This window comes from Myxocyprinus asiaticus, chromosome 2, assembly GCF_019703515.2.
Source record: "Myxocyprinus asiaticus isolate MX2 ecotype Aquarium Trade chromosome 2, UBuf_Myxa_2, whole genome shotgun sequence".
Lineage (NCBI taxonomy): Eukaryota > Metazoa > Chordata > Actinopteri > Cypriniformes > Catostomidae > Myxocyprinus > Myxocyprinus asiaticus.
Window position 1 is genome coordinate 40598186 of NC_059345.1, and position 25373 is coordinate 40623558.

At 39.7% G+C, this 25373-nt stretch overlaps 1 protein-coding gene across 4 annotated transcripts in view; it reads right to left on the reverse strand.

The window, feature by feature from the left end:
• The window catches only part of ptprja (protein tyrosine phosphatase receptor type Ja), a 47526-nt gene that overhangs the window by 8906 nt on the left and 13247 nt on the right, over nucleotides 1-25373 (reverse strand). For 2 of the 4 annotated variants that reach the window (XR_007899607.1, XM_051722268.1), the window contains exons 2-16: nucleotides 15358-15379; nucleotides 15007-15201; nucleotides 14694-14792; nucleotides 12643-12903; nucleotides 11315-11575; nucleotides 10921-11196; nucleotides 10458-10718; nucleotides 8808-9059; nucleotides 7914-8171; nucleotides 6353-6622; nucleotides 5008-5274; nucleotides 4245-4508; nucleotides 3893-4153; nucleotides 3495-3764; nucleotides 497-754 (exon numbers count right to left, since the gene is read on the reverse strand). Coding sequence is in view for 1 of the 4 variants with exons in the window: in XM_051722268.1 (XP_051578228.1) it covers nucleotides 497-754; nucleotides 3495-3764; nucleotides 3893-4153; nucleotides 4245-4508; nucleotides 5008-5274; nucleotides 6353-6622; nucleotides 7914-8171; nucleotides 8808-9059; nucleotides 10458-10718; nucleotides 10921-11196; nucleotides 11315-11575; nucleotides 12643-12903; nucleotides 14694-14792; nucleotides 15007-15201; nucleotides 15358-15379 (3475 nt within the window). In the remaining 3 variants the exon portion in view is untranslated. Of the gene's footprint in view, nucleotides 1-496; nucleotides 755-3494; nucleotides 3765-3892; nucleotides 4154-4244; nucleotides 4509-5007; nucleotides 5275-6352; nucleotides 6623-7913; nucleotides 8172-8807; nucleotides 9060-10457; nucleotides 10719-10920; nucleotides 11197-11314; nucleotides 11576-12642; nucleotides 12904-14693; nucleotides 14796-15006; nucleotides 15202-15357; nucleotides 15380-25373 lie in introns of all 4 variants that reach the window. The other 2 variants (XR_007899608.1, XR_007899606.1) reach the window with 1 other exon arrangement.

Sequence of the window (25373 nt, forward strand, 5' to 3'; positions counted from 1 at the left end):
AACACACCACAGCAACATTTCTCATCTTACTTTATTTAAATGACTAGAATAAAGCATTTCAGTGAATTTATGCCTGTAATGTAAGAACATGGAATTCTTGGAAAAGCTCAAACTAGCATTTTTCTTTAGTAGAGATTATATGACATCATAAGATTATGACTTGACTGCTGATTATTGAATCGGTTTTGCAATTTTTAAGTAGATATGTTTAAGAAAGTGGGAAAACTGAAATTTTATTGTAACTATTATTTGGACTTATCTAGTAATAGACATATGACAACACAATAACACAATACTTTGTACAATACCTAATCAAAGAGAGACTTTTAGTTCTCTCACTATGCAGATGGGCAAACAATGCAAAATGTCCAACTCTTTTCTCAGTGTTCCTACTGCTTTATGACTGTATGTAGTGTGTGTATGAAATATAGATTTGTTTCACATGTGTAATTATGTGTTTGTATTTTAGCAGTATTAGGCTGTGTGTTGTACTAACCTGTGCAATTTTGCAGCCACACAGCAGCTCCCTCTGTATTGTCAGAAGTGCTGCTCTGCACACTTATGTTATATAGCGTTGAAGGCATCAGATTATGCACAGGCCAGCTATTTGAACTGGTCGTGTTCCTCTGAAGCTCTCCCGTCGCATTGTACACACTCACTACATACTTCGGGACCCCTTTCACACCCACCCACTCTACAGAGATGGCATTTGTTGTCGTGGAAACAACATGCAGGTTTTCGACAGGGTCAGGCTCTGTAAACAGATGTGGGAGGGAGTTGGGGACTTTAGAGAGGTGTTTGATATCATAATTTCATCAAAATGTTCTGTCGATATTAATTTGTCATTTGAGGATTGATACTTCAAATACTCCAGACTCTGGTGCAAGTAGAGGTTTAAGAATTTACATGACCAGTGCATTATCCACCAGTGTTAAAACTAGCAACACTACTAATTTGAATGACTGAAGTTCAGCCATGTAACTATGTGGCCAAGCTGATAGGTTCTTTAAACTTTCAACCTGATAGCCAATCTGCTCGCATGGTGTAAACTGATTAGTCTTTGACATGTAATCTGTCTCTCTCTTTTTCTAACATTTAAAGGTGCATTCAGTAATTTGGGGCTAATTTATAAGGTTTTACACATTAACGAATGAATTGTGTTTTTGTGAAGAGTGATCTGAATGGTGTACACTCACGTGAGATGAAGATTGTACTCATAATAGTTTTCTATAAAAAGTGTTTTATTATACATGGTGCGGGTCACCCCCTTCAATGTGTTTCGCCATGTTGAAATCGCATGACCCGCAATGTTTCACTAAACGTAGAAGAAGAGAATCCTTGCGCTCACTGGCTGCCGCCTATGTAGATATGCTTGGCTATGCTTATTTAGCACAACGTTTTGTTGTTTGGTGATGCGAAGAGTGAAAAGAAAACAATGGAACATACTTATTTATCGTGCTTTAGCAGCGGAGACAACGAGAGATCCAGCATCTGTACTGCCGAAGAAGCAAAAAAGGTCTGAAGCAAGAAGATAGAAAGACCGACAAAGGTAAGTAAACATCAGTACGGCATACACAAGGTGGAAAGTTTTGATGACGGAGAAAAACCTGAGTAGTGATGCCGATGTTGCTTCTATTTTTTTGGCCAGGTAAGGAATTATTAATTGTTTAGACCACTGTCTTTTTTATGAGCTGCTTCGGTAGCTATCCAGACCTTTAAGCAATAATTTACACCTGATTAATTCTACTGAAAAACTGTATTATCCATTGAAATAAAAACAGACTTAAGACCATTAAAAACAATGCCGTAGTGTGGTGCCCTCTGGACAGTATCAGTGGAATTTACAGAAAACTCATAAAAGTTTACGTGTGTAGTCAACATATGTTAGTAATGGACAGTTTTCAACGGTGTTTACAAACGCAACCGGAAAGCAATGTGTAATTTTATTTTCTTTGTTATCACAGCTATAGAAAGGGGGGCCTATCTACCTACATCTCAATGAAATTACACACATCTTCATTTGTTTAGTCCGAAGTTGCATGGCACAGCAACTGTTGTGGATTTTGAGTAAACCATGACTTTGCTTGCTTGGAAACATAGAAAAAGTTAGCCAAATACAGTATTCATTGACATGCTGAATATGATCATCAAAAACAATTCTAATATTTCCTTTACCTTGACATTCTGTACTGCTAGATAAATGAGGTTTATTTTACGCTAAGCAGTTCTCTAATAAAGGTAATAACTGTCTTTAGAAATAACGTGAAGCATAGACCGTCTCAAAAGATTATTGATACAAGGGACAATAATAATCTGTCCTTAACAGTAGAAGCATGTTCGCTTGATTTCTGATGTTTGTTTTTAGGCAAAGCAGTTATATTATAGTAGTATTAAATTACTTTAGAAATTCCGTCAAACTCAAAATTTCCAGATGAAAATGATATTCCAGAACTGGCCTGGGCAGCAGAGATGATCATGATGATCCACATCGAAAGATGGCAGTACAGCTTCTAACACCGTCACATTGGTACTTAAAGTACACGAAGAAGAGCAATGTTAACGCGAGTTAGAGAACTACTGAATGCCGTTTTTACTGCTGTGCGCTGCGAAAGTTTTTCTCTGAAACCCACCTCCACCCCAGCTTCACCTGTCTAGATCTGCAGCATGGGGATTGTATGTATGCCTGTTTGTGCAGCAGCATGTCTTGCGTTTTGTCTAATTGTGCATCAGCAGCAGCATGTCCACATGCTTAACTCAGTATGTCTGTGTATGTTTTAACAGTAGCAAATCTCCGTACTTGCTCGGCAGCAGCAGCGTAATAGATCTAGTACGCTATGACCAATATCCTATAAATATGCATACTCACATTAACATGCTAAATCATGAGGGTTGACATGACTGAACTATATTTTTCAGTAGCATGAAAGTAGCTATTTTCACAATATTGTTGCTTTTCCAATAATGAGCTACATTTTCTAAAGAGTAGCGGTGTAGCATTACAAAATGCTAAATTTGTCACATTGTGTTGCGAACGCAGTGGAGCTGAGGGCAAAATGAGTTCACCTAACCAGGGCCAGACTTACGGTGGTGGGGGACCCTGGGCTTGATTCATTGTTGGGCCCCTACCTACATCATAAAATATTGTGCTACCAGTTTCAGAAAGAAAAATGTAAGGTATTTCTGAGAGAACCAAGTAGCACAAAATGCTTCAGACTCCAGATACAAACACACAGAGAATAGAAGCATTGTGAGTGGAGTGAATTTCCGTTCTCTGCTGTGTGACAATTCCTACAGGGTTTATGCTAAACACTAGAGCAGATACTGCAAGTATTCAGCTCTATCTCAACCAGTGATGCAGCACTCAAAACAGAATACATTCAAGGTCATTTCAGTGATTAAATAAAACAAAACAATATGTATATGTTGGAAAAGTTGATACATTTTCAGTTGTTTAAATGTTAATAAGTTCACATACTGCTAACTGCTGAACTTACTGGTGGTAACAGGGTATCTGAACACAGATTCACTCTGGAAACCCATTGGCCCGACAGTAGCTACAGAAACGTTATATGATGTTCCAGATTGCAAGCTGTCCAAAAGGAAAGAGTTATTAGGAGTGAGAAATTGACTTGTGTTATAGTCAAGCCAGTAGGTCAGGCTGTAGTTGAAGCTGCCAGCTTTCATATCCTGAGCTTCAGCCCAATGCAACAACACTGAATGAGTGCTCTTGAACAATTCCATAATCTCGCCTGGTCCGTTTGGATCTGAAACACACACAATCACCATCTTTAATTACGACAAAAACATTGTCTGCTGTTTGTTTGTTTATAAAAAGTCTTTGCATGACTTCACATGAGTTCTACCTGATTATGGTTTGGGGATGAATACTCACAGGTTGCCATGTCAACTGAACTTGATGTTTCTTGGAAGGTTCCTTTGACAGTGATGAGCGAGACCGTAAAGACGGTTGCTGCTTTTAGCTGAATGAAGGTATGACTGTGTTCAGTTTTGTTGAGTTCTGTAGAGTTGCTCCATCCTGCACTGCTGATGTTTAGGATATACATGTCCAGCCCACCCACAGGGTGATCCCACATCACCAAGAGTGAATTATTAGATCCTTGATTATCTAGTCTTGGAACTACTACAGAGGGCTCTTTGGAGAAAGAGAGAGAAAGAGTAAAGTGTCCTTTCAAGAACAGTGATGACCCATATGGTGTGTGCGTAGGAATCAGCATGATACATACTTGTGAGGACAGTGATGTTCTTTGGTTCTCCCAAAATATAATTGGCTAAACTATACACACTGAACAGACACAGGGTCCCAGGCTCCAGGTCTGAAATTGTGATGTTTTCGGAGGATGTAAACAGGTTTTTACTGTAGTCTGTGCAGTTGGATACTGATATTTGGTATGAAAACCCACTGAGGTACCCAAGAGGACGGTTCCAGCTCAGCCTCACAGCAGAAACATTCAGAATGTCAGAACGCACAGAGGAAACCGGAAATGGCTCTGTAACACAAACATGATACTGACTGCAGTGCAGATGTAATAAGCTGCATTTAACTAGAAGTCGACCGCTATAGGTTTTTAAATGGCCTATGCCAATACCTAGAGAGCAGGGTGAGCGAAGGCCTTATAATGATAACATATAGTACAATTTAATAATAGTAGTAAGATATATGCATAATTACTCAATATAAAAGATTCAAAAGACAAAATTAAAACTTAAAAATGTTTGAAAAAAGAAAATGTGCACTACACTCTACATTGACAAGACTGACAATAGATTTTGGAACTGACACTATGTGGAATGACCACTTCTGTTGATCAGTCAATAATCTAAAATTGGCACACAAAAAAAATAAATTAATCCAATTGATTTGGTCAATTAATTGGCCTGCCCAATATCGGTTTATCACTACTTATAGTATAATATAGTGTAGCAAATATTGGGCAGTAAAATGGATGTATGAAGTAGTATGTTGTCATGGGCAGTGTGGTTACTTACTGCTGTAGGCCGTTATTAACTGGGGATCAGACTTGGTGCCACCTGCCGTCTGTGCAATTATGCTGATATTGTATTGACTAGCCGACTGCAATGACAGCAGCTGTGCTGTGGTGTTACTCACAGTCTTCTGTTCGTCTGTACCATTGGGATGTGTGAATGTGAGCAGGTAAGAGTAACCATATTGCTGAACATCCAGCTGCTGCCAGCTCAGGAATATACTGTTCTCTGTGAATCCATTCACTCTCACGACACTTACAGCAGTAGGATCTGAAAGAACATTCAAATAAACAGACACAACTCATCTTCAGCAATGTTCTGTTTAAGTTGAAATATTTAGGCCATATAGCACCAAGTGTCCTATTCACTGACTGCATTAACCATGCGGCAACAAAGCGAGGCTTTTTTATGGTGAGTGTGTCAAATAAAAAAAAACACCATGAAATACCCTGACCAATAAACTAAGCTTTAGATCACATGTCAGAAGCCATTGCAGTTACCAGAACCAGAGCAACTGGTGACACTAGAGTACAGAAAGCTGTTTAGACCACTGCCATGTAGGAGAATTTTCTTTTTATTTGTTAAAACATTCTGTACCCATGCAGAGTGCATGCATGGACTATGTCCAGAATACATTTTATGCTGCTTTAATAAGCAACATTAGGGTAAAACAAAAAGGAAAGCAACTTACTACCCCTGGCTGGACATCTTTAAAATTATATCTGTAATAAGCCATCCCAAAAACCTGTAAGACTCATTTTAATTATAGACCTTTTTCTGACAGCACAGGAACAGTATTAATGTATCATATATGTTAATCATTCAGTGGAGACTTGGAAACAATTGAAAAATACGCATTTAACCCCTAATATTCTTTCATTGTACCTGTCCTATTTGGCATTTTTGCAGTTAGAAAATTAAAAAAACAAAAAAAACAACTTTAAGTGTGAAAATGAATTGGTTTGCCCTGGGACAGTTGTGTCAAGTTATCAAGTTTTAGCTGAAAAGCATGAATTTGTTTGAATGTAGTGTTTAATCAAATAAAATGTGAGCAACACAAAAAAAATCAAGAGTTTAACTGTCCTTCTGAAGCTAAAACATTGAATATTATGACTCCATCCAACATGTATATTAAATAAATGCGAAGGTTTTGCCGCATTCTACTTCAATTTTTTCCCCCCTCAAATCTAACTCCAACCCTAAATCCTTGGACTGGTCTGTCTTTGACGTCCCAGTTTATCTTATGTGTGTATGTGAGAAAAAAGTTAATTGTGTGTTTTATTTAAACACATCTGTGTAACTTAATATGTGTAAATGTGAATTAACTACAAAGTATTTGTTTACTTACTTGTATATGCAGTGAGATACTGAGGAGAGCTTAAATATCCCATTGCACCAACAGTTTTCACAGTGATGTTGTACTGGACACCTGCACTGAGGAGGGGCACAGTGCTGTAGTTTAAGCTGCAGTTGATTGTGTTTGATATGAGAGTGCTGTTGCTGTATTGCAGGAGGTAGTAGTGTGGTACTGAGATCATGTTGACCGGTCGAGCCCAGCTGATGTTTAGAGAGTTTGTGCTCTGCGCTGTCACCAACAAATCACCAGGAGGAGTCGGCACTGGAACAACAACAATACATCACAGATGATACATATGAAGTACTAGGCCTACAGCAACACCAGGTCATCCTTTTACATTCTTTTTGTCTTCAGTTGTACAGTTATAAAAATATGTCAACAATAAATGGCCAACAATAAACAATAAATCAACAATAAATCTTAATGATTAAGAGGGCCAAAAAAAAACTTAAAAGGAAAATTGTTTATAATGCTCCAAAAAGATTCTGTACATTCCTTATCTTAGTGGCATAAACTGGAGTAAATTTGAGCTATTAGTTATACATACAGCACTGTGCAAAAAACTTAGGCCACCCAAGAAAAATGGACCAGCAATTTTTGTAACACCTCACAATGACACACTAGGTTGCAAACTTCAGCTTTTAGCTAATAATGTTCCCAAACACACACACACACACACACACACACACGTTGGTACTCCTATCATTACAAGGACTCTCCATAGACATAATGATTTTTATACTGTACAAACTATATATTCTATCCCCTAACCTACACCTACCACTAAGCCTAACCCTCACAGAAACCTTTTGGCATTTTTACATTTTCAAACAAACATTGTTTAGTATGTTTTTTTAAGCCATTTGAATTACAGGGACAATAGGGGTGTCCACATAAACCACATTTATAGCACACTACCTTCATACAACTCACACACACACACACACAAACACAAATTATGACCTTACCAGAGTGGAAGTCTACAAGTACATTGCCTTGAGTTTGTTTCAGTAAAACAGTTACAAGTTAAACAGTATGACAAATTCCTGACATCAAAATAATAGCTGTGTGCTTGCACTTGGCCAGGGAAAAGTAGAAAAAAAGGGAGGAGTAAATATCAAAATTGATCCAACACTGAATTAATTTGTTCAGTTGTTCTTTCTTGTACTATGTTAAGTATTTTCACTTGAATTTATTCTAATGTTATATAGTTATATTACAGTACTACCATATGCTTAGCTCTAAATCTATAGTTTCTTGTGTGGCCTAAAACATTTAGTGTCAACCGTGTAAGACAGTTTCTCTTCTTGGAAAGGAGAGACTTTACACTTTAATCTCACTTCCACTGTAATATTAATGGTTAGAAGAGATTAGTCAGCTCTTTATTTCTGCAAATGACTTTATTTCTTACTTTGCCCAAACACTTGCAAAAGTCTGTGAATATACTAGTCTACACTGTGTAGAGTGAGTTGTATGCGTTTAGTGCTTCTAAGTGCTTGTACATGAGATATTTAAAGTGTGTGTTTGTGTCAGGGTGTGTAACAAGTCTCACAGGTAGCATTCAGCACACTGTCACTGTCCTGCTTTATGGGTCCACTGATGCTGGTAACAATGACCAAGTATTGAGTTCCAGGGAGCAGGTCTGAGAAGACCACAGATGTTGCATTTGTTCGATTCTCTGTTTTTACAACCGTTCCGTTGAGAAGGATTTTGACACTATAAAGACCCACATTGCCAGCAGGCGGTCTCCACTCTACTCTCATATTCACAGTAGTTCCTACTGCAGAAATATTTGATGCCTTATCAAGCCCTGACAACACAGAATTGAAAAGGAGGAAAAAGAGGGTTACCTTTCAACATCACAGAGGTAATTGTGTGGCATTACCATTACATTTCCAACATGGAACTCTAAACTAAGAGACACAGATCGATATTTAAGTCCTTTTTTACTATAAATCTCCACTTTCATTTTCTTCTTTTGTTTTTAGTGATTCACATTATTTGTGCATATCACCACCTACTGGGTGGTGAGTAGAAAAGGTAAAAAGGACTTAAAGGACTTAAATATGAATCCGTTTCTCACCCACACCTATTATATCACTACTGAAGATATGGATTTAACCACTGGTTAAATCATACAGATTGTTTTTGGACCTTCAAAGTTCTGGTCAGCATTCACTTTCATTGTTTGAATCTACAGAGCTGAGATATTCTTCTAAAAATCTTTGTTTGTGTTCAGCAGAAGAAAGAAAATCATACACATCTTGGATGGCATAAGGGTGAGTAAATGGTGAGAACATTTTTCTTTTTGGGTGAACTATACCTTTAATTCAAAATGCATGGAATATTGAGTTTCCCAGTTTACCTATGGGATTGCTGATAATTGAGCTGTAATGTGCAGTATAAAAGGCACAACAGTGTGCGAGTTATGTGTGAAATGTAATACCTGTAAACGCAAAGATGGATACTGGTTCAGAGCTAATGCTGTTTGCTACAGTTAGCACACTGAAAGTGTAGTTGTTCCCAGGGATCAGGTCAGAGACCTTTGCAGTCTCATTGCTACTCTGTATCCATCGATCCCCATTCACACTCACATTATACAGATATATAGACTGGTAGTCACTCTGATGAGACCAGGACAGCCATATCTCAGTGGTGCCAACAGGAGAAGCAGTTAAACTAGTCACTGGCAAAGGCTCTGAAAGAGAGGTATTCCACATAAGACCCGCGTGCTAATGAATATTGTGTGCTTAGTAGTGTACAATCAAAGAATTAGACATATTAATAAACACGTTACAAACTGCCCCTATAAAAAATGTGACAGCATCCCCCGACCTGACTTTCATGAAAAATACCTTTGTTCCAAGAACACATGTAGACCTTATGAAAAACATCAGACTTTATAATATAGGTGACAGTTGCCTGAATGTATGCTAGTGTGGTTTGATTATTTTCACTTATTTACACAAATGGCTATAAGAAAAATCTGATGATAGTGAAAAATTATTTAGATGGTAAAATTCACAAACATTATTCTAATTTAAGAGGGTTTTTAACTATGTGTTTCAAGCCAACATATAACACCTCTACTAGAGAAAACACAACTTTGCACAATTGGACTTTTGAGTCCAAGGGCTCTATTTTCATGAGTGTGCTACACTCTACGACCATACGCAACATCTTTTGCACGAGAGTGCAAATTCTAAGCGCAATTTTCATGCGCACTGTGGGTGTATACGCGCAAACTGTGAGTGTATTGTATGTAAATGAAGTGGTGCAAAGTGCAATTGCTATTTTCCTGAGAAACAGGTCATTATGCTAAGACATTTTAAAAGCAGGCTTATTTCAGCACAAAGTCTAAAGTCAGATCATGCATTTCAATATTGGAGCGTCACTGTCATAGAAATATGCCTGACATTCAACAGGAACGCAAGTCGATATTTCTATTCTTCTAATTAATTGCATACAGTCCATTTACTCTACCAACTTCTTATGAATGTGCAGTCTTTGTTTATATTGCTGGTGCTTGACAAGGAATGGACTACAGTACTGTATATAATAGGAAGCAGATGGTGGAATAACCGGAGAAGAACCTCCGAATTAAATTGCACTTGACTAGAAAATTGCCCATTAGCAATTTGCACACAATTTCGCCAAACCCACTTGTGCCTAGACTTACCGCATACTTGCACGAAAATACCAAAATGTCCTGGCTATGCACATTGACTTTGCATGTATGAATTATAGCATAGGGCTGCGCTTAGCACTAGCGCTCTTAAAATAGGACTACAAATCTTATCAGTATAGAGATTTAGCCCTTGTGACAACTTCCCCATGTGACAACTAGTCCCAGTCTCCCCTCTACAAGCTTTGCTTGTATATCAAAACATATAAAACAAAGCAATACAAAGCAACATTAACACATACTGTAATGCAAACTCCCATACCTACTTTGAATACCTCATCAGGACAGAAAACATTATCAAACAAGCATGTTTAACACTTTTCTGTATGGAAGTGGCTTTATATTTACAGTTTTTCAATAGTCATTTTAGTTACTGGTTTAGAGAGAGATGTATATAGTTTTTAGACTCACTTGTATTACACTGTATGGATTGTGAGGGTCCAGAGATGTTGGCAGCTGCTATGTATGTTCTGACGCTGCAATTATACTGAGTACCAGGCACCAGTTGAGTAATCTGATAATTGTTGGATGTGGCACTGAATGTCTGTTTAGATGTGGCAATGTTAATGCTGTAGGACAACAGGCTGGAAGTTCCATTAGGGGGAAGCCAGGTCAGATTGACTGAACTGGTGCTGACAGCAGAAACCTCGAGATTTCGCACTGCATTAGGAGCTGGTGGAAAAACAACCACAGGCATTCACACAAATGCAAACACACACACCATTTAAACATATACCGTAAACCTTATTGTAGATATAGTTTTCAGGGTACACTATCAGTATCTTATGTTAAATACATCCTGTGCTTGGGGTGTATACTGTGTGCTGGTGTGTGAGAGCGAGAGAGAGAGCGAGAGAGAGAGAGAGTGTGTTACCTGTAAATGCGGTGAGGTTAACAAATGAGCTCCTGAGATCTTTCACTCCAATGGTGACCACAGCGATGTCATACTGGCTGCCCGGTAATAAACTTTCGAGGGTCACATTTAAAGAAGTGGTTTGACTCAAAGTTAGGTTGAGCCCTGATTGGCTGAGTCTATATGACACTTCATAAGTCACATTCACTCTGTCCATTAAGAGAGGTCTCAACCACGACAAAGAAATAGATACATTTGTCTGGTCACTCACTCCAAGTGCTTCAGGTGGGTTGGGCTCTGAGAGGAAATATCATACACATATACTATAAATGATCCTGCTGATGTAATAAATGTAGAAAGATTCTTTTATGTTCTGGTGACAAAACAGAGAGTGGATGAGGCTTTTCTGACTCACTAGTGGCAACCAACACTATGTTTGAGATGTTTCTCAGGATTCCACTGATGGAGGTGACTGTGAGGTTGTAGAATCGTCCTGCTGTGAGGTTACTGATGACTGAGGTGTTTGCAGAGGTGTTAAGGTTCTGGGTCATGTTCAGCTCAGCAGTGGATATGTTTACCACATATAAGTCCACATGACCTGGAGGAGCTGCCCAGCTCACAGTCACACTTCTATTACTGGAACTCAGCACAGAGATATTCTCCACTTGTGCTGGGCCTGTGCACAAGTAATACATCTTCATTAACATAAACGCAGGTACAAATCACAGTCATTGTAATCCATGCACACACCCTGGTTCAATTTACTCCACATACAGTACACAGACTGTTCACACAGGATGCATTCTTGCGCCTTGTAGTTCTATAGAATTAGTCAGAGTAGAGCCATTTAATTTCTGACATGTATGAAAACAAGGCTGTGAGGGACAGAAGTAGGCATGTGATGGTATCAAATTTTCATGTAAACGATAATTACTGAACCTTTTATTATGGCATGTGGTATTATCACAGTATTGAATTACATTACAAAAATGGGTTGAACGACAATCAAACTTTTTGTGGTTCTCTTAATAACAAGTTTGATTACTTTTTCAATACCAAAATGGCCTTTTAAATTAACAGATAACAAAGAACTCATATATATATATATATATATATATATACGAACCAATAAAAAATGTTAATTGAAAAAAATAAAAAATAAATACTGTGCAATCAGAAAAATCTAAACAATTTGGCTAAAGGTTATCTATAATTATTAACGGTATTTTGAAGTGGCCATGATAACAATATCATGCATGTTATTACTGCGATAAACCGTATTACCAAATATCGTCACATGCCTTGATAGAAGTACAGTATGTACAATGGCAGCACTGTATACATATGTATAAAGTTCATAGATCACATATAATTTTCACAAATCGTGTTTTCTGAAGCTTTTTGTCTACTGAAAATATTTGGAAACATGTTTTTCAATGTCTGCTGAACAGTCTATTAAATCACAGCCTCATTTTCACTCTCGTTAAAAATCAAATATGATGTTATTCTTAATAAGGTCCATATAAACATGCGCTTTGACTACTGCAACACATTTCACTGCCATGAGTGGCACATATTTAAGATGCTCTGTCAAGCTGATGAAGTTAAACTTTTAAAAACATGTCTCAAGACACCTTAGATCTATTCCGCTGTGCTACATCTAGCTGTTGTACGCAAAGATGCTTCTTGTGTGAATGGCCCTTAAACCCTCTTTCTCTTCTCTCTTCTACCAGCATTACTTACTTGTGTTTTGAGATATGTCAATGGCACCTCCCTCAGTGAGGTTATCAGAGGCCACTGAGGTGACACTGAAGATGTACTTGGTGCCGGGCGTGAGTTGTGAGATTTGCATAGAGGTTTGATTAGTGGTGAGAAGTGGGAATGATTGGCTTTCACCCCAAGTTACTCTATAGTATGGGCTAATGCCTTTTGGAAGCATCCAGCTCAAAATCACTGAGCTCACAGTGACAGAGGACACAGACAGGTTTGTAACGGGCTCAGGCCCTGTGCGTGCAAGAGAGGGGACAAGGAAATGTCTGAGTGCTCAATTTTACTCAATAATTTACTGAATTACTTAGACAAGTAATCATATCACCATGTTGACTAAAAGGGATAGTTCACCCAAAAATGAAAATTTGGTCATCATGTTGTTCTAAACTTGAGTGACTTTCTTTTTTCCATGGAATACTAAGAAGATGTTAGGCATAATGTTAGGGACTGCCTCAGTTACCATTCGCTATCATTGTATTGAAATTAAAAGAGCAGTGTGGACATCTTTCAAAATTTCTCCTCGTGTTCCACGGAAGAAAACAAGTCATACGGTTTTAGAAGTAGTGATGTTTCGCTTGTAAATGAATCAGTCTTTTTGAACAAATCTTTCAAGTGAATGAATCGTTCTAATTCACCACCATACACTGACTCATATTTCTCGTTCACTGACGTCTCTCCCTTTCACACGAGCCAATAGCATTCGTGTGCATATTACTGGTTTCACCCACTGAATGAATATGCCTCTTTTCCAAACCAGTCGAGTCGGTCGTTTAAGTCTGAACGAGATGAGACTCATTCATGAACGAACTGAATGCACTGGTAAACTTTGTGAACGAGATCTGCTGAACGTTTGAACGAGAGGAGGTATGTTATTCATTCAGTTTGGCATGCGAGTCAATCGCGTTTAACAAGGAGAGAAAGGGGCGAAGTTTATATGTATACAAAAAAATTTAATCCACAATTTTGTATATGTAAAAATGACAGTTACAGTTAAAAGGACATGAATTACGAATGAAAATGTTGTGCTTTGGTGCACAGTCTAAGACATTATTAGGCTTTTCTCGAACTTTTTCTATGTCTTGGTAAAAATTAAGCCCAGCATCTGACAAAATATAGGAAAATTAGACCTGCCATTTATGGTGAAAATGGTTATTGTGTTTGAACTCAAATTTGTATATGTCTTTGTACATTGCAAACACACATGCAAATACACATTTGGACATGCAAATTCCATTTGTGTTGCTTTTAGAGACTGACTTTAACGTGAGCCAATAGTATTTGCTTGCTGGCTGTGAGGGAGCATATCATTGATTTGACCCACTGAACTAATACACCACTTCACTGAACCAGTCAGTCATTTTGTTCGTGAATGAACTAAATGTACTGGGGCACTTGTTCACTAACAAAATTAATGAAGAGGATCAGCTGATTGAGGGGAGGAGCTGCATGTCGTTCGTTTAGTTCGTCAATCTCATTCAACAAGAAAAGGGGCCAGATTAATTATGAATAAAAGTGAGTGATGACCACAAATTACAATGAAATACATATGCTATTGAAACTCATAATTATTTTGCAGGCTAGTATTATCTATTTCAGTACATGTATTGATAAATAGTCATGGTCATCCATTCACAGTATGACAGATGTGCTTTGTTGTCATTTGTGGGGAAACGCTTCTGATGCTTAAACACTTTGCAGTGCTGAAGTCTTTTAGCAGAATTGTTGTAACTTAAATTTTATTTAAGGATAATTAGACTTGTTCTGGTCATGAATTAATGCTTTTGATTCAATGGAATTCATTAAAAGACAAAAACTTACAGAAATGGTCAATGAACAAATCAATGAATGAATCTGAAACAAATCTTTTTGGTGAATGGAATCAAATGAATCGAGTCAATGAAATGAATCAGAATCACCACCACAATTTAGAACAAAATTAAGGTGAGTAAATGATGACAAAACTGTCATTTTTGGGTGAACTATCCCTTTAGATTTAATATTGATTATGACTGGCTGTGACTTACGCAGAGTAACAGTTTGATTGGCCAGTGGTAACAGGCCCGTCCAGTTCAGATACACTGAGGTGGAGTTGAGTTGTGTGATAGTCAGATTGCTGGAGGTGTCTGCTATGCAAGGAGTAGAGAAATACTAAGAGAGTGCAAGTGACTGAAAGAATGGGAAAATGCATGAAAGAGTGATATTGTGAATGTGAAAGTTAAAAAGATAATATCCTGTCTTTGCGCCTTCCAGAACAACAGTGGCCGTGTTGCTCAAAGGCACTCAATGCACTGAAAATCTAAATGTGATAAATCGGTACTAGAAGTAGGAACTGCTTACTGGTGGTGAAGTTATCGCTGCACAGATTTGAGCAGTTGATTTTGAGGAAGTATGTGTTTCCAGGCTGCAGTCCAGTCACTATAACACTGGACAAAGTGTTGGTTATACTGGCGTTCAGCACACTACAGTAGCCATCTCCAACAAAGATAGTGATGTCTGTCGTTGTGGAGCTTGACTTATACTGGCATGATGTATCTAAATACAGACACAAAACCAAAATGTATGTTGGTAATATCATATCAAAAATTGGTTTAAGCTTAAAACTACATAAAATCTCATTAAAATGTATACAAAATGATAATAAAACACTTTCTTGAGCAGTAAGAGGACTACACAGATGATTATACTTACAATCGGATTGCCCATGAGGGATCTGGGGAAGAAAACAACATTTAAACATTGTTACATTGAAAATTACACTTCCATTTTGTCTGTGCACTATTTCAAAATCCACTATAAGCCATGATTCAATACAACTGTATTGATCCTAAGGCTGCACAATAAATAAAAAAAATAATCGAGATTACAATTACAGCTGTCGCAATTTTAGAATCGTGAAAAGTGTCAATTACAGCATTCCATTTAGGTGTACTCCCATTGGGCCAAATGTTTTAATTTACAACAAATTTTTTGGGAAGTTGTGTGAATGAATGCAAAGGCAAATCTGACACGTTTAAATATGTTGAAAGGCATCAAGCTCACTATCTAAATTATACTGTGTACAATATATTCAAAATGTGAATTACACTTTTTGTTTTTCATGCAATTAAAATAGTAAAGCAATTCAGGAACACAGTTCTCAAGGCATGCAAATGCCCCACACAAAACAAGTATTTTAATTTAAATTCTATTAATATAAATGAATAATCACAATTACAATATCAAAGGAAAATATAGATGCAAGCAGCAATTACAGGGCCAAGCACCAAAATGGCAAGCATTGCACAACATTAACCACAACCCAAAGATCACATATGACAAAGCGCAAACACATACAACATTACACAGCACTTCAGGATGTATTTGAATCTACGACTTTCTGTTCAACAGGTCACTGCAGCACAGAGCTGCAAAATTCATGTAACTTTACAACAGAATGAAAATCTATATTTGATTAGAGAAAAGCCCAGCAATAGTAAGCACAATGCAAAGATCTCCATAACAACAGACATTTTAACTGTATGATTTGTGGAGGTGGTGATTCAACCCCACAACCTCAGAACTTTGACCAGACATTCTCACACAGTGCCACTCAGTTGACATGTCAGGTTGATGGTATAGAGACATGGCAAGATTAAAGTCAGCAGCACACAAGTGTGGATTATCTTTTAAACTATAGGTGGAGCTGTTTCAAAACTGCTCAAGTATCCTTTGCACATGATGTAGATGATGCATTCCAATTTTTTTTTTTTATCTGACAATCCTTTTAAAAGATATTTTCCTTTTAATCCAATTAAATATGGAATATTTAAGCAGAAATTATGCAGTGAAGTATATCCTACATTGCATAAGCACAACATGAAGACTCAGACAATATTTGAAAAGGAGATCACGAATATAAAGTAGGCCTTTGACACACACAAACACGCACAATCTATTTTCACCCTATTGGAGTGTGCATTATCCCACTTATTTCACATTTACTTACCAAATATGTAAATAAATGGACTTGGAATATTGATTTGAGTAGAAATTATTTTATTACAGAGATCACAGAGTAATACAGGAGACATAAAACTTGCACTGCTATGTAGGAAATCAGTTGGACAACAGTAAATCCTCCGGTTTAGCAGTCAATATACAGAAATATTTGATCAAAGAAGTTCTTATACTGTACAATAGGCAATTATTAATACACATTCTAAGACAATGCAATTTCAAAAGCTCAAGCAGTCCTGGAATTTTCCTCTTCAAATTCACTGTAGTTTACTCAAATCTAACAACTCTTATTTCAAAAATGGAGAAGAGCATAAATCTAGATTATCTGGTCATTGAAGAAGTTGGAAAAACATAACTGTACTGTGTAAGCTAGAGAGATAGGGTGACAGATATAATTTCATTTTTGTCCTATTAGGCAGATCATGACATTAATGAGCATTTCTTTGTTCCACCCTTAATCCTGTTCCCCTTTCCTAGTTCCGCTGAGTAATATGTTTTCTTTGGCCTATTATCCAACTGATATCTAATGCCTGATTGGTTGCTTGTTGGCTGGGAACTTTATCAGGTTACAGATTTCAGTTTCTCTATTGGTAACTAATACTCACTCTGTAACAAGCACACATAAGTTACTATTAGAGCATGGCGCTAGCAACAGCAAGATCATGCACTGTAAATCACTTTGGATTAAAGCATCTGCCAAATGCACAAATGTAAACGTAAACATTCAAAAAAGAAGACTCTTTCTCAGTGCACCATCCACAAATCAAAATCTGAAAAAATGCACATATACACAAAATGCATATCTATATCCTGGAAGAAAATCATTTTTAATAGTTACTTAATCTAAAACTTTTTGATCGCTTATTTTGTTGAGCATAACTGAGCAGGAGGAGAGGTACTGTATCTATAGTTCAAAACAGTCACAGTCATGAGATCTATGTAAAAAGAATGTGTCAGTCTCTTCTCAGAGATTAATAGAGTCTGAAACCTTTCTTTTCCAAAGCAACTGGCAGAGTATGATGATGGGTTGCATCTACCCCTGAAGGTGGATAAAAAAAAACTACTAGGATGAATCTAACTGATGCAAAGTGCAAACATCCTATCTACAACTAGCAGGGCAGTCTCTTCAATGCACAGGGTCCAGGACAAAGTTTTTGTGGGTTATCTAACTCATTCTAATGACAAGTCGTAATAATAGTGCAAGATGGCAAAATTGAAAGAAATCATACGAGTTGGCTCGTACAAAAACATACGTCTTTCAATCCCATAGAGAAAAATAAATGAACTATCGAATAATGTTAAAAGTTTAACTCCAAACCTGAACCTAAATCTAGAGTCTAATGTGGGAAATAATGTAAAAAATTATGACAATGTCAATAATGTGGGAACACTGTTAAGCTAAGCAAACTAAGCACTATGAACTTCCTAGTTTTGCATCTGCTACTGACCATGCCAATTGGAAAAGTAATTTGTCTTGAGGCAATACTTAACCATCTAATTTATTTATGTGTGTTTGGTCAAAGCATGGTGACATATTAAGACATGTAATTCATTGTTTAGAATTAATAGATGGTTTTTACTTTATTTTGTTTTTTATGATGTCTTGCTGTAAAAAATGATTTCTGTTTTAAGTTAATATCAGGGTGACTAGAGTTCACTTGGTTAAGTTTCTTCAGTTTTTAATTTGACTCCATTTTTAATTTTTTATTCCCTTTTCTCCCCAGCTTGGCATGTCCAATTCCCACTGCTTACTAGGTCCTCGTGGTGGTGCAGTTACTCACCTCAATCCGGGTGGTGGAGGACAAGATGCCTCCACTTCTGAGACAGTCAATTCACATATCTTATCACGTAGTTCACTGAGCATGACACAGCGGAGACTCACAGTATGTGGAGGCTCATGCTATTCTTCGTGATCCACGCACAACTTACCACGTGCCTCACTGAGAGCGAGAACCACTAATCGTGACTACGAGGAGGTTACTGCAACCGGGCCAATTTGGCTGCTTAGGAGACCTGGTTGGAGTCACAAGTTGACTTAATTTTTTGAAGTTATAAGTGGTGATCACCTACACTGCTTTTTGGGTGGGGCTGACACATGACCATTAGTGGAAATGGAAGTCTGTATAACAAAGAATATATTGTTCCAAACACTGTATTTTCTGAACCAGGAAAACATTATATTCATGCCCAGCTAAACCAAAAAAAAAAAAAAAAAAAAAAAAAAGAAAATGCAAGTTTGTTGAACTTGGGTATATGTGTAGAAATTTCTGTTATTTCTGAGTTTGTTGGACTTAATTTAAATAATTTGACCTTAAAACTTAAAGAAGCCCTGAAACTGGTTGCCTACATTATTTAAGTTTTTGATTTTTACAGAGCTCATCACTTCTTCAGCAAGTGCTCAAAACAAACACTTTCTTTCGCCACGCAATGCCTTCATTTTACACCAAGACAAGTGGATATTTCAAGATTTAAATTACAGCTTCAACTTAAGAAAGCACATTGCGGTAAGTTTTGGTGATTTTGTGATAACATGAGCTTGTCTGTGTCATGGTGATGGTCATTTTATAATTATACATTTTTATATCAGTGCTGCAATACGTCTGTATCCGTGTAAACATCTGCATTAAGTGTAAATGCCTTTTGCTCTACCCATCACGTGCAGACAGCATTTCTACGTTTGACAGATGCAGCACAAGGTGAAAATGAGAGTGTGAGGGACAGACTTATAGTTTCTTCAATGGGTTGTACTGTTGTTTAAAACATTTTGGATCATTATGCAGACAAAACATTGAAAAAATAATGGTCCCAAATAAAAAATAAAAAATTTTTTTTTTAAATCAGTAGACAAGAAACTCCACAACGCACAAGCTGTAAATATTAAATGTGACCTAAAACCCTTAAATGGCTTCATACAGGCCATGCAGTCTATATCTCAGCCTTGTTTTCATTCCCATCAAAAATCTAATATACCGTTACTGTGAACAAGTTCTATGGCTGATACAGGCTATTAGATCATCAGAATGTTGTGCTTTCGACTACTGGAGTGCATCTGGCAAATTAGATGAATATAGCAGTAAGCACATTATTTTGTCTGATTTTTCTGATTCACAATGACTGGCTGTGGCTAGATTTTATTTCTGTTATCATTTATAAACACATTGACACATTACGCACAGCAAAGTAAAGGGAACTCTTTGACAGGTTTAAAGACTCTCAAGGATTACCGATCTTATGTCTCCCTCTAGTGGACAAAATTGGTACTACATCTTGAACTGTCCTCCAGTGTTGAATTACTTGATAAGTGTTGCTGAAAACAGAAATTGGTGAAATTTGTCATGTCATCAGACTTTTCTGGTGAACAAGACAATAACTGCCAAATTTGACAGAATAGATCCTGTGGATACCGTGGACACATTTTTCAACTGCTTTTATCACCATTCAAAAAATTATTTTCTTAAATTACAGTGACTCCTAGCATCATAAACGTATCAAATTTTGCACGACAAGCTGATCCAACCGGAACGCAGAAAAACGAAGGATACCCGGGCCTTAACTCTAACCCAAACCCTAACTCAAACCTTAACCACCTTCACAGAAGCACAAATAGGATTATAAGTTATAGCGCCACCTAGCATCACAAATTAATGACATTTTGCACACAACCTTAGAATGTTCTGTTGTTCATGTATTTTAAATTATAACAAGTTTGAGAATTTTGTTCACAAGATACAGGCCAATTAGTCATTATAGGCCACACCCAAAAACATATTTGCTTATATCTTCCAAACTATTTGAGATATCACAATTCTTTTAATGACTTTTTTTCAGGAGGGTCTCTAGATGATGTATACAATATTTTGTGTGAACTGGGGAAATGACCTAGGACAAGTTTGAAAAAGTAGGTTTTTCCAGAAAATATACGTGATAAAAAAAGTTTTCCTGTGGAAATGAAAATCCATGTGACCATATCATTATGGGGCACTGAAGGATTCAGAAAATCTAAAAAAAATTATTCTAGCCTATACGGCTATGGGGTTATTAGCAACAACGTAAATTGGCTTATTATAGTGCCAATATGTGTCCGATTCTCACAAAATTTTAAACACAGCTTCGTGTACAGACCCTTCTTGTGTATAATATGTTTCATGACCATCGGCCATTGACAGTTCAAGTTATTAGGTGCTGAAATTTGATTGGAAGCTGGCGGCAATTTTTGTTGATTTGTCGAATCAATATGGTAACGATATGTTAGCACTTGAACCAAAGAAGGTGCATATCTAATTTGAACTTTGACGATCAAACAACTGAGGCATTATTACAGTATTTTAATTGTAGCGCCTGCTATGGGCAGAATTGAACGAAATTTGCATGCATCCTAAATATGGCCTATGTATTGGGTTTTGTTAAGTTTGGCATTTGCGTTGAGTAGATATTGATCAATGAATCAAAGTGCGTTCTATTGAAGGAACTGTATTGGTAATATCTTCGGGATGATTTGATGTATCCTTTTGATAACTTTTCTTCAGGAGGTTCTGTAGATGATGTATACCAATTTTCGTGCATTTCAGACAAACGGCCTAGGAGTGAGTTTTTCAGAAAATTCAAAATGAAAAAGTTTTATTAACGTAAATGAAATCAGAGAAATCGGGCTTGAACTCCTAATAAAAATTCTGACAAATACAATAGGGTTTCAGCCCTTCAGGCTTGAACCCCTAACAATAAGAAAATCCTAACAAATACTATAGGGTTCCAGCACCTTCAGTGCTTGGCCCCCTAATAATACTAAAAAGAGCTCAAATCTCCATGAATTCTTAATAGCAACTAATTAAATGCCCCAATAAGTTCTTTTTGACCAAACAAACAGTCTTAAATTATTCAAGCGCAAGGGCTCATGGGTATTCCCCACAACCTCAGTTCTATATTTGATACATTTAAAATGTTAATTTTATGGATTTTTAAGCAAAAGAAACCAACTAATCGGGGTTTTTTTTCAGTGTGTAAATTAATTGTTTGATGACTGACCTCCGTCATTATTTTCTTTTGAGCCAATTAAATTAGGTAGAAACAATATTAAAGTTAATTTGAAACAACATTCTGTTAGTTGTTAAATCTTATTCATGTGGCACACCATTTTAAGTAAATAAAGATGAATGAACTGATACATTTGTGTATATCTAACAAAGGTTTTCTACTAATGCTGACATAAAATGACCATAAGTTGAATTTACTTAAAAAGTGTGATGCAAAAATGCTACATATATTTTTTAACCCTTGTGCAACCTTCGGGAAATTTTTGTCTTTTAATTTTAATTTTTTTGATCATTTTGGCTGTGTTAATGCCAACGGCATAAATTTTGCCAAAAGTGTGTATTTTTGGGAGAATTTTGATATTTCAACCTCAGTTCCTATAATACATCTATAATACACTGTGTACAAAAAATAGTTACACTCAGGACCTTAAGGACAAAAATGTCCCCAATGAAACCCATTAAAACTGCAATATTTGATCCCAGTGCCATTAAAGCATAAAATTCATCCTGGAGCCCTGGCTTCAAAATTTCCTCCGGGTATCCCCCCGTGGACCTCCCATTCCCCAGCACGCTCGTCTGCCCCAGTCGGGCTTCCGGATGAGTCCGCCGGCTCGTCTCACGGCGAGTCTGGCCTCTTGTTCGGAGCCCGCGAAGATGATGAGCTCTCGAGCGCAGCATCGGAGAGCGGGCTTGTCCAGTCGGATGCAGAAGCCTCAGCTGGGCTCCCCCCCTCAGGGACGATTGCCAAGTCACAGGCTGATGTAGAGATGATGGACATGCTTTCCCGGGTGGCCGCGAGTGTTGGGATATAGTGGAACCCTCCGCTCTCCCCTGAACCCTCGCGGCTCGATGATTGGGTCCCGGGCTCGCGGCGCCGCTCAAAGCAGCCACGCCCCGCTCCAGTGCCTTTCTTCCCGGAAGTGCACGAGGAGCTGACGAAATCATGGGGGGTACCTTTTACTGACCGGCCCCGATTCCTCAGTTCCCCCGCCCTCAATACTCTTGATGACGTGGCGGCCAGGGGCTATACCTGGCGCAGACGTCCTAAGCTCCCGTCCAAGCCCTGTAGGTTGACGTCGTCCCTGACGGCTAAAGCCTACAGCGCTGCTGGACAAGTCGCCTCTGCCCTGCACGTCATGGCTCTCCTGCACGAGGGTAGTTCCGCCACAGATCTGATGCAGGAACTGCCCTCGGCGACTGACCTCACGGCACGGTCTCTCGGGCGGACGATGGCCACATTATTGGTCCAGGAGCGCCACCTTTAGCTCAACCTGGTCGAGATGGGTGAGGCCGACAAGACACGGTTCCTTGCTGCCCCAATTTCCCAGGCTGGCCTTATCGGCAACACCGTCGAGGACTTTGCCCAGCAGTTCTCGGCGGTGAAGCAGCAGACGGAGGCTATCCGGCATATCCAGCTCAAGATCCCGCACCCTGTCTGCTTGTCGCCAAGGGCGTCCCCCTGCGGTGACTGCACCAGCTCCGCCACAGCCCGCCCCTTCGGCCCGGCCCCGGCGTGGAGCCCACCGCAGGAAGCAGACACCACCTGTCTCACAGTCGGCTGCTAAGAACCCACGGAGGTCATCAAAGCGCCCCTGAGATGGGCGACCCAGGGTCAAAGAAACCCACTCACCTGGAGCTGGTAAGAAGACTACTCCATCGCCCGGTGGAGGGCCAGGTGGAGAATCATTTGTTGCCTTTTTGTTTGATTTCGCCGCATGCCCAATGGCTGTGGTACCCAACAGTTCAGCAAAAGAGCGGTTTCCCTCTTCCCTGTGTCACAGACCCAGTGTGCATGGTCGTCATCACGACTACCGTCCACGGGTTTTTCCTTGCAGGATTGGCACTCCAGCGGTGGTCTTCCCGCCCCTGAGGCCCAGCTGTGGCACACAGCCGCCCCCGATGTGACAGTCTCCACGGGTTACGAGGACAGGCCTCTTCCTCCCCCATCCCAGGCTGTTCCGGGGATGGTCACAAAGGGCCAGGTAAGTGCTTCGATGTCCCTAGACTCAGCACGGCCACGACATGGTGTGGCACCTCGGGCTCTGCCCTGCCGCGAGGCCCCACCTGCCGGTACGTCCGACGACGTTGTCCCCTTGGTCCCCCTTGTGCGGAACTTGGATGCGTGGCTTGCGCTTTCCAATCCGTCGCGATGGCTGGTCCGGACCGTCCGACTCGGCTACGCGATTCAGTTGGCCAGGCGCCCGCCCAGGTTCAGCGGTATCCACTTCACCTTGGTGAAGGACGAAAACGCTGCTAACTTGCACGCTGAGATCGCTACCTTCCTACGGAAGGGCACGATAGAACCTGTCCCTCCGGCCGAGATGAAGAAGGGGTTTTACAGCCCCTACTTCATCGTACTAAAAAAGGCGGTGGGTTGCGGCCAATCTTGGACCTGCGAGTACTGAACCGGGCCTTACACAGACTCCCGTTCAAGATGCTGACACAAAAACGCATTCTGGCAAGCGTCCGGCATCAAGATTGGTTTGTGGCGGTACACCTGAAGGACGTGTACTTCCACATCTCGATCCTTCCTCGACACAGACCCTTCCTGCGTTTTGCATTCGAGGGTCAGGCGTATCAGTACAAGGTCCTCCCTTTCGGCCTGTCCCTGTCTCCACATGTCTTCACAAAGGTCGCAGAGGCAGCCCTTGCCCCGTTAAGGGAAGTGGGCATTCGCATTCTCAACTATCTCGATGACTGGCTAATCCTAGCTCACTTTCAGGACATGTTGTATGCACACAGGGACTTGGTGCTCTCACACCTCAGCCGACTAGGGCTTCGGGTCAACTGAGAAAAGAGCAAGCTCCTCCCGGTTCAGAGCATCTCTTTCCTCGGTTTGGAGTTGGACTCAGTCTCTTTGACAGCGCGCCTCACGAACGAGTGTGCCCAGTCGGTGCTGGCCTGTTTGAAGGCATTCAAACAGCAAACAGTGGTTCCACTGAAACTTTTTCAGAGGCTCCTGGGGCATATGGCATCCTCAGCGGTAGCCACCCCGCTCGGGTTGATGCATATGAGACCGCTTCAGCACTGGCTTCAGACTTGAGTCCCGAGATGGGCATGGCGCCATGGGACACATTGCGTGGTCATCACGTCGGTCTGTCACTGTCTTTTCAGCCCTTGGACCGACCTCTCATTTCTACGGGCAGGTGTTTCCCTAGAACTGGTCTCCAGGTGCATCGTGGTCACGACAGATGCCTCCAAAATGGGCTGAGGTGCTGTTTGCAACGGGCACGCAGCCGCCAGCCTGTGGACGGGCCCGCGACTGCATTGGCACATCAACTGCCTCGAGTTGTTGGCAACTCTGCTCGCCCTGCGGAGGTTTCGGCCATTGATCCAGGGCAAGCACGTGTTAGTTCGGACACACAACACGGCAATGGTAGCATATGTCAACCGCCAAGGCCCAGTCTGTGCTCTTGTTGTATGTCACAACTCGCCCGCCGTCTCCTCCTCTTGAGTCAGCAGCACTTCAAGTCACTGCGAGCCACTCACATCCCGGGCAACCTCAACACTACAGCGGACATGCTGTCATGACAGGTTACCCTCAGGGGTGAGTGGAGACTCCACCCTCAGGTGGTCCAGCTGATTTGGAATCGATTTGGACAGGCACAGGTGGACCTGTTCGCCTCCCAAGAATCCTCCCACTGCCCACTCTGGTACACCCTGACCGAGGCCCCCCTC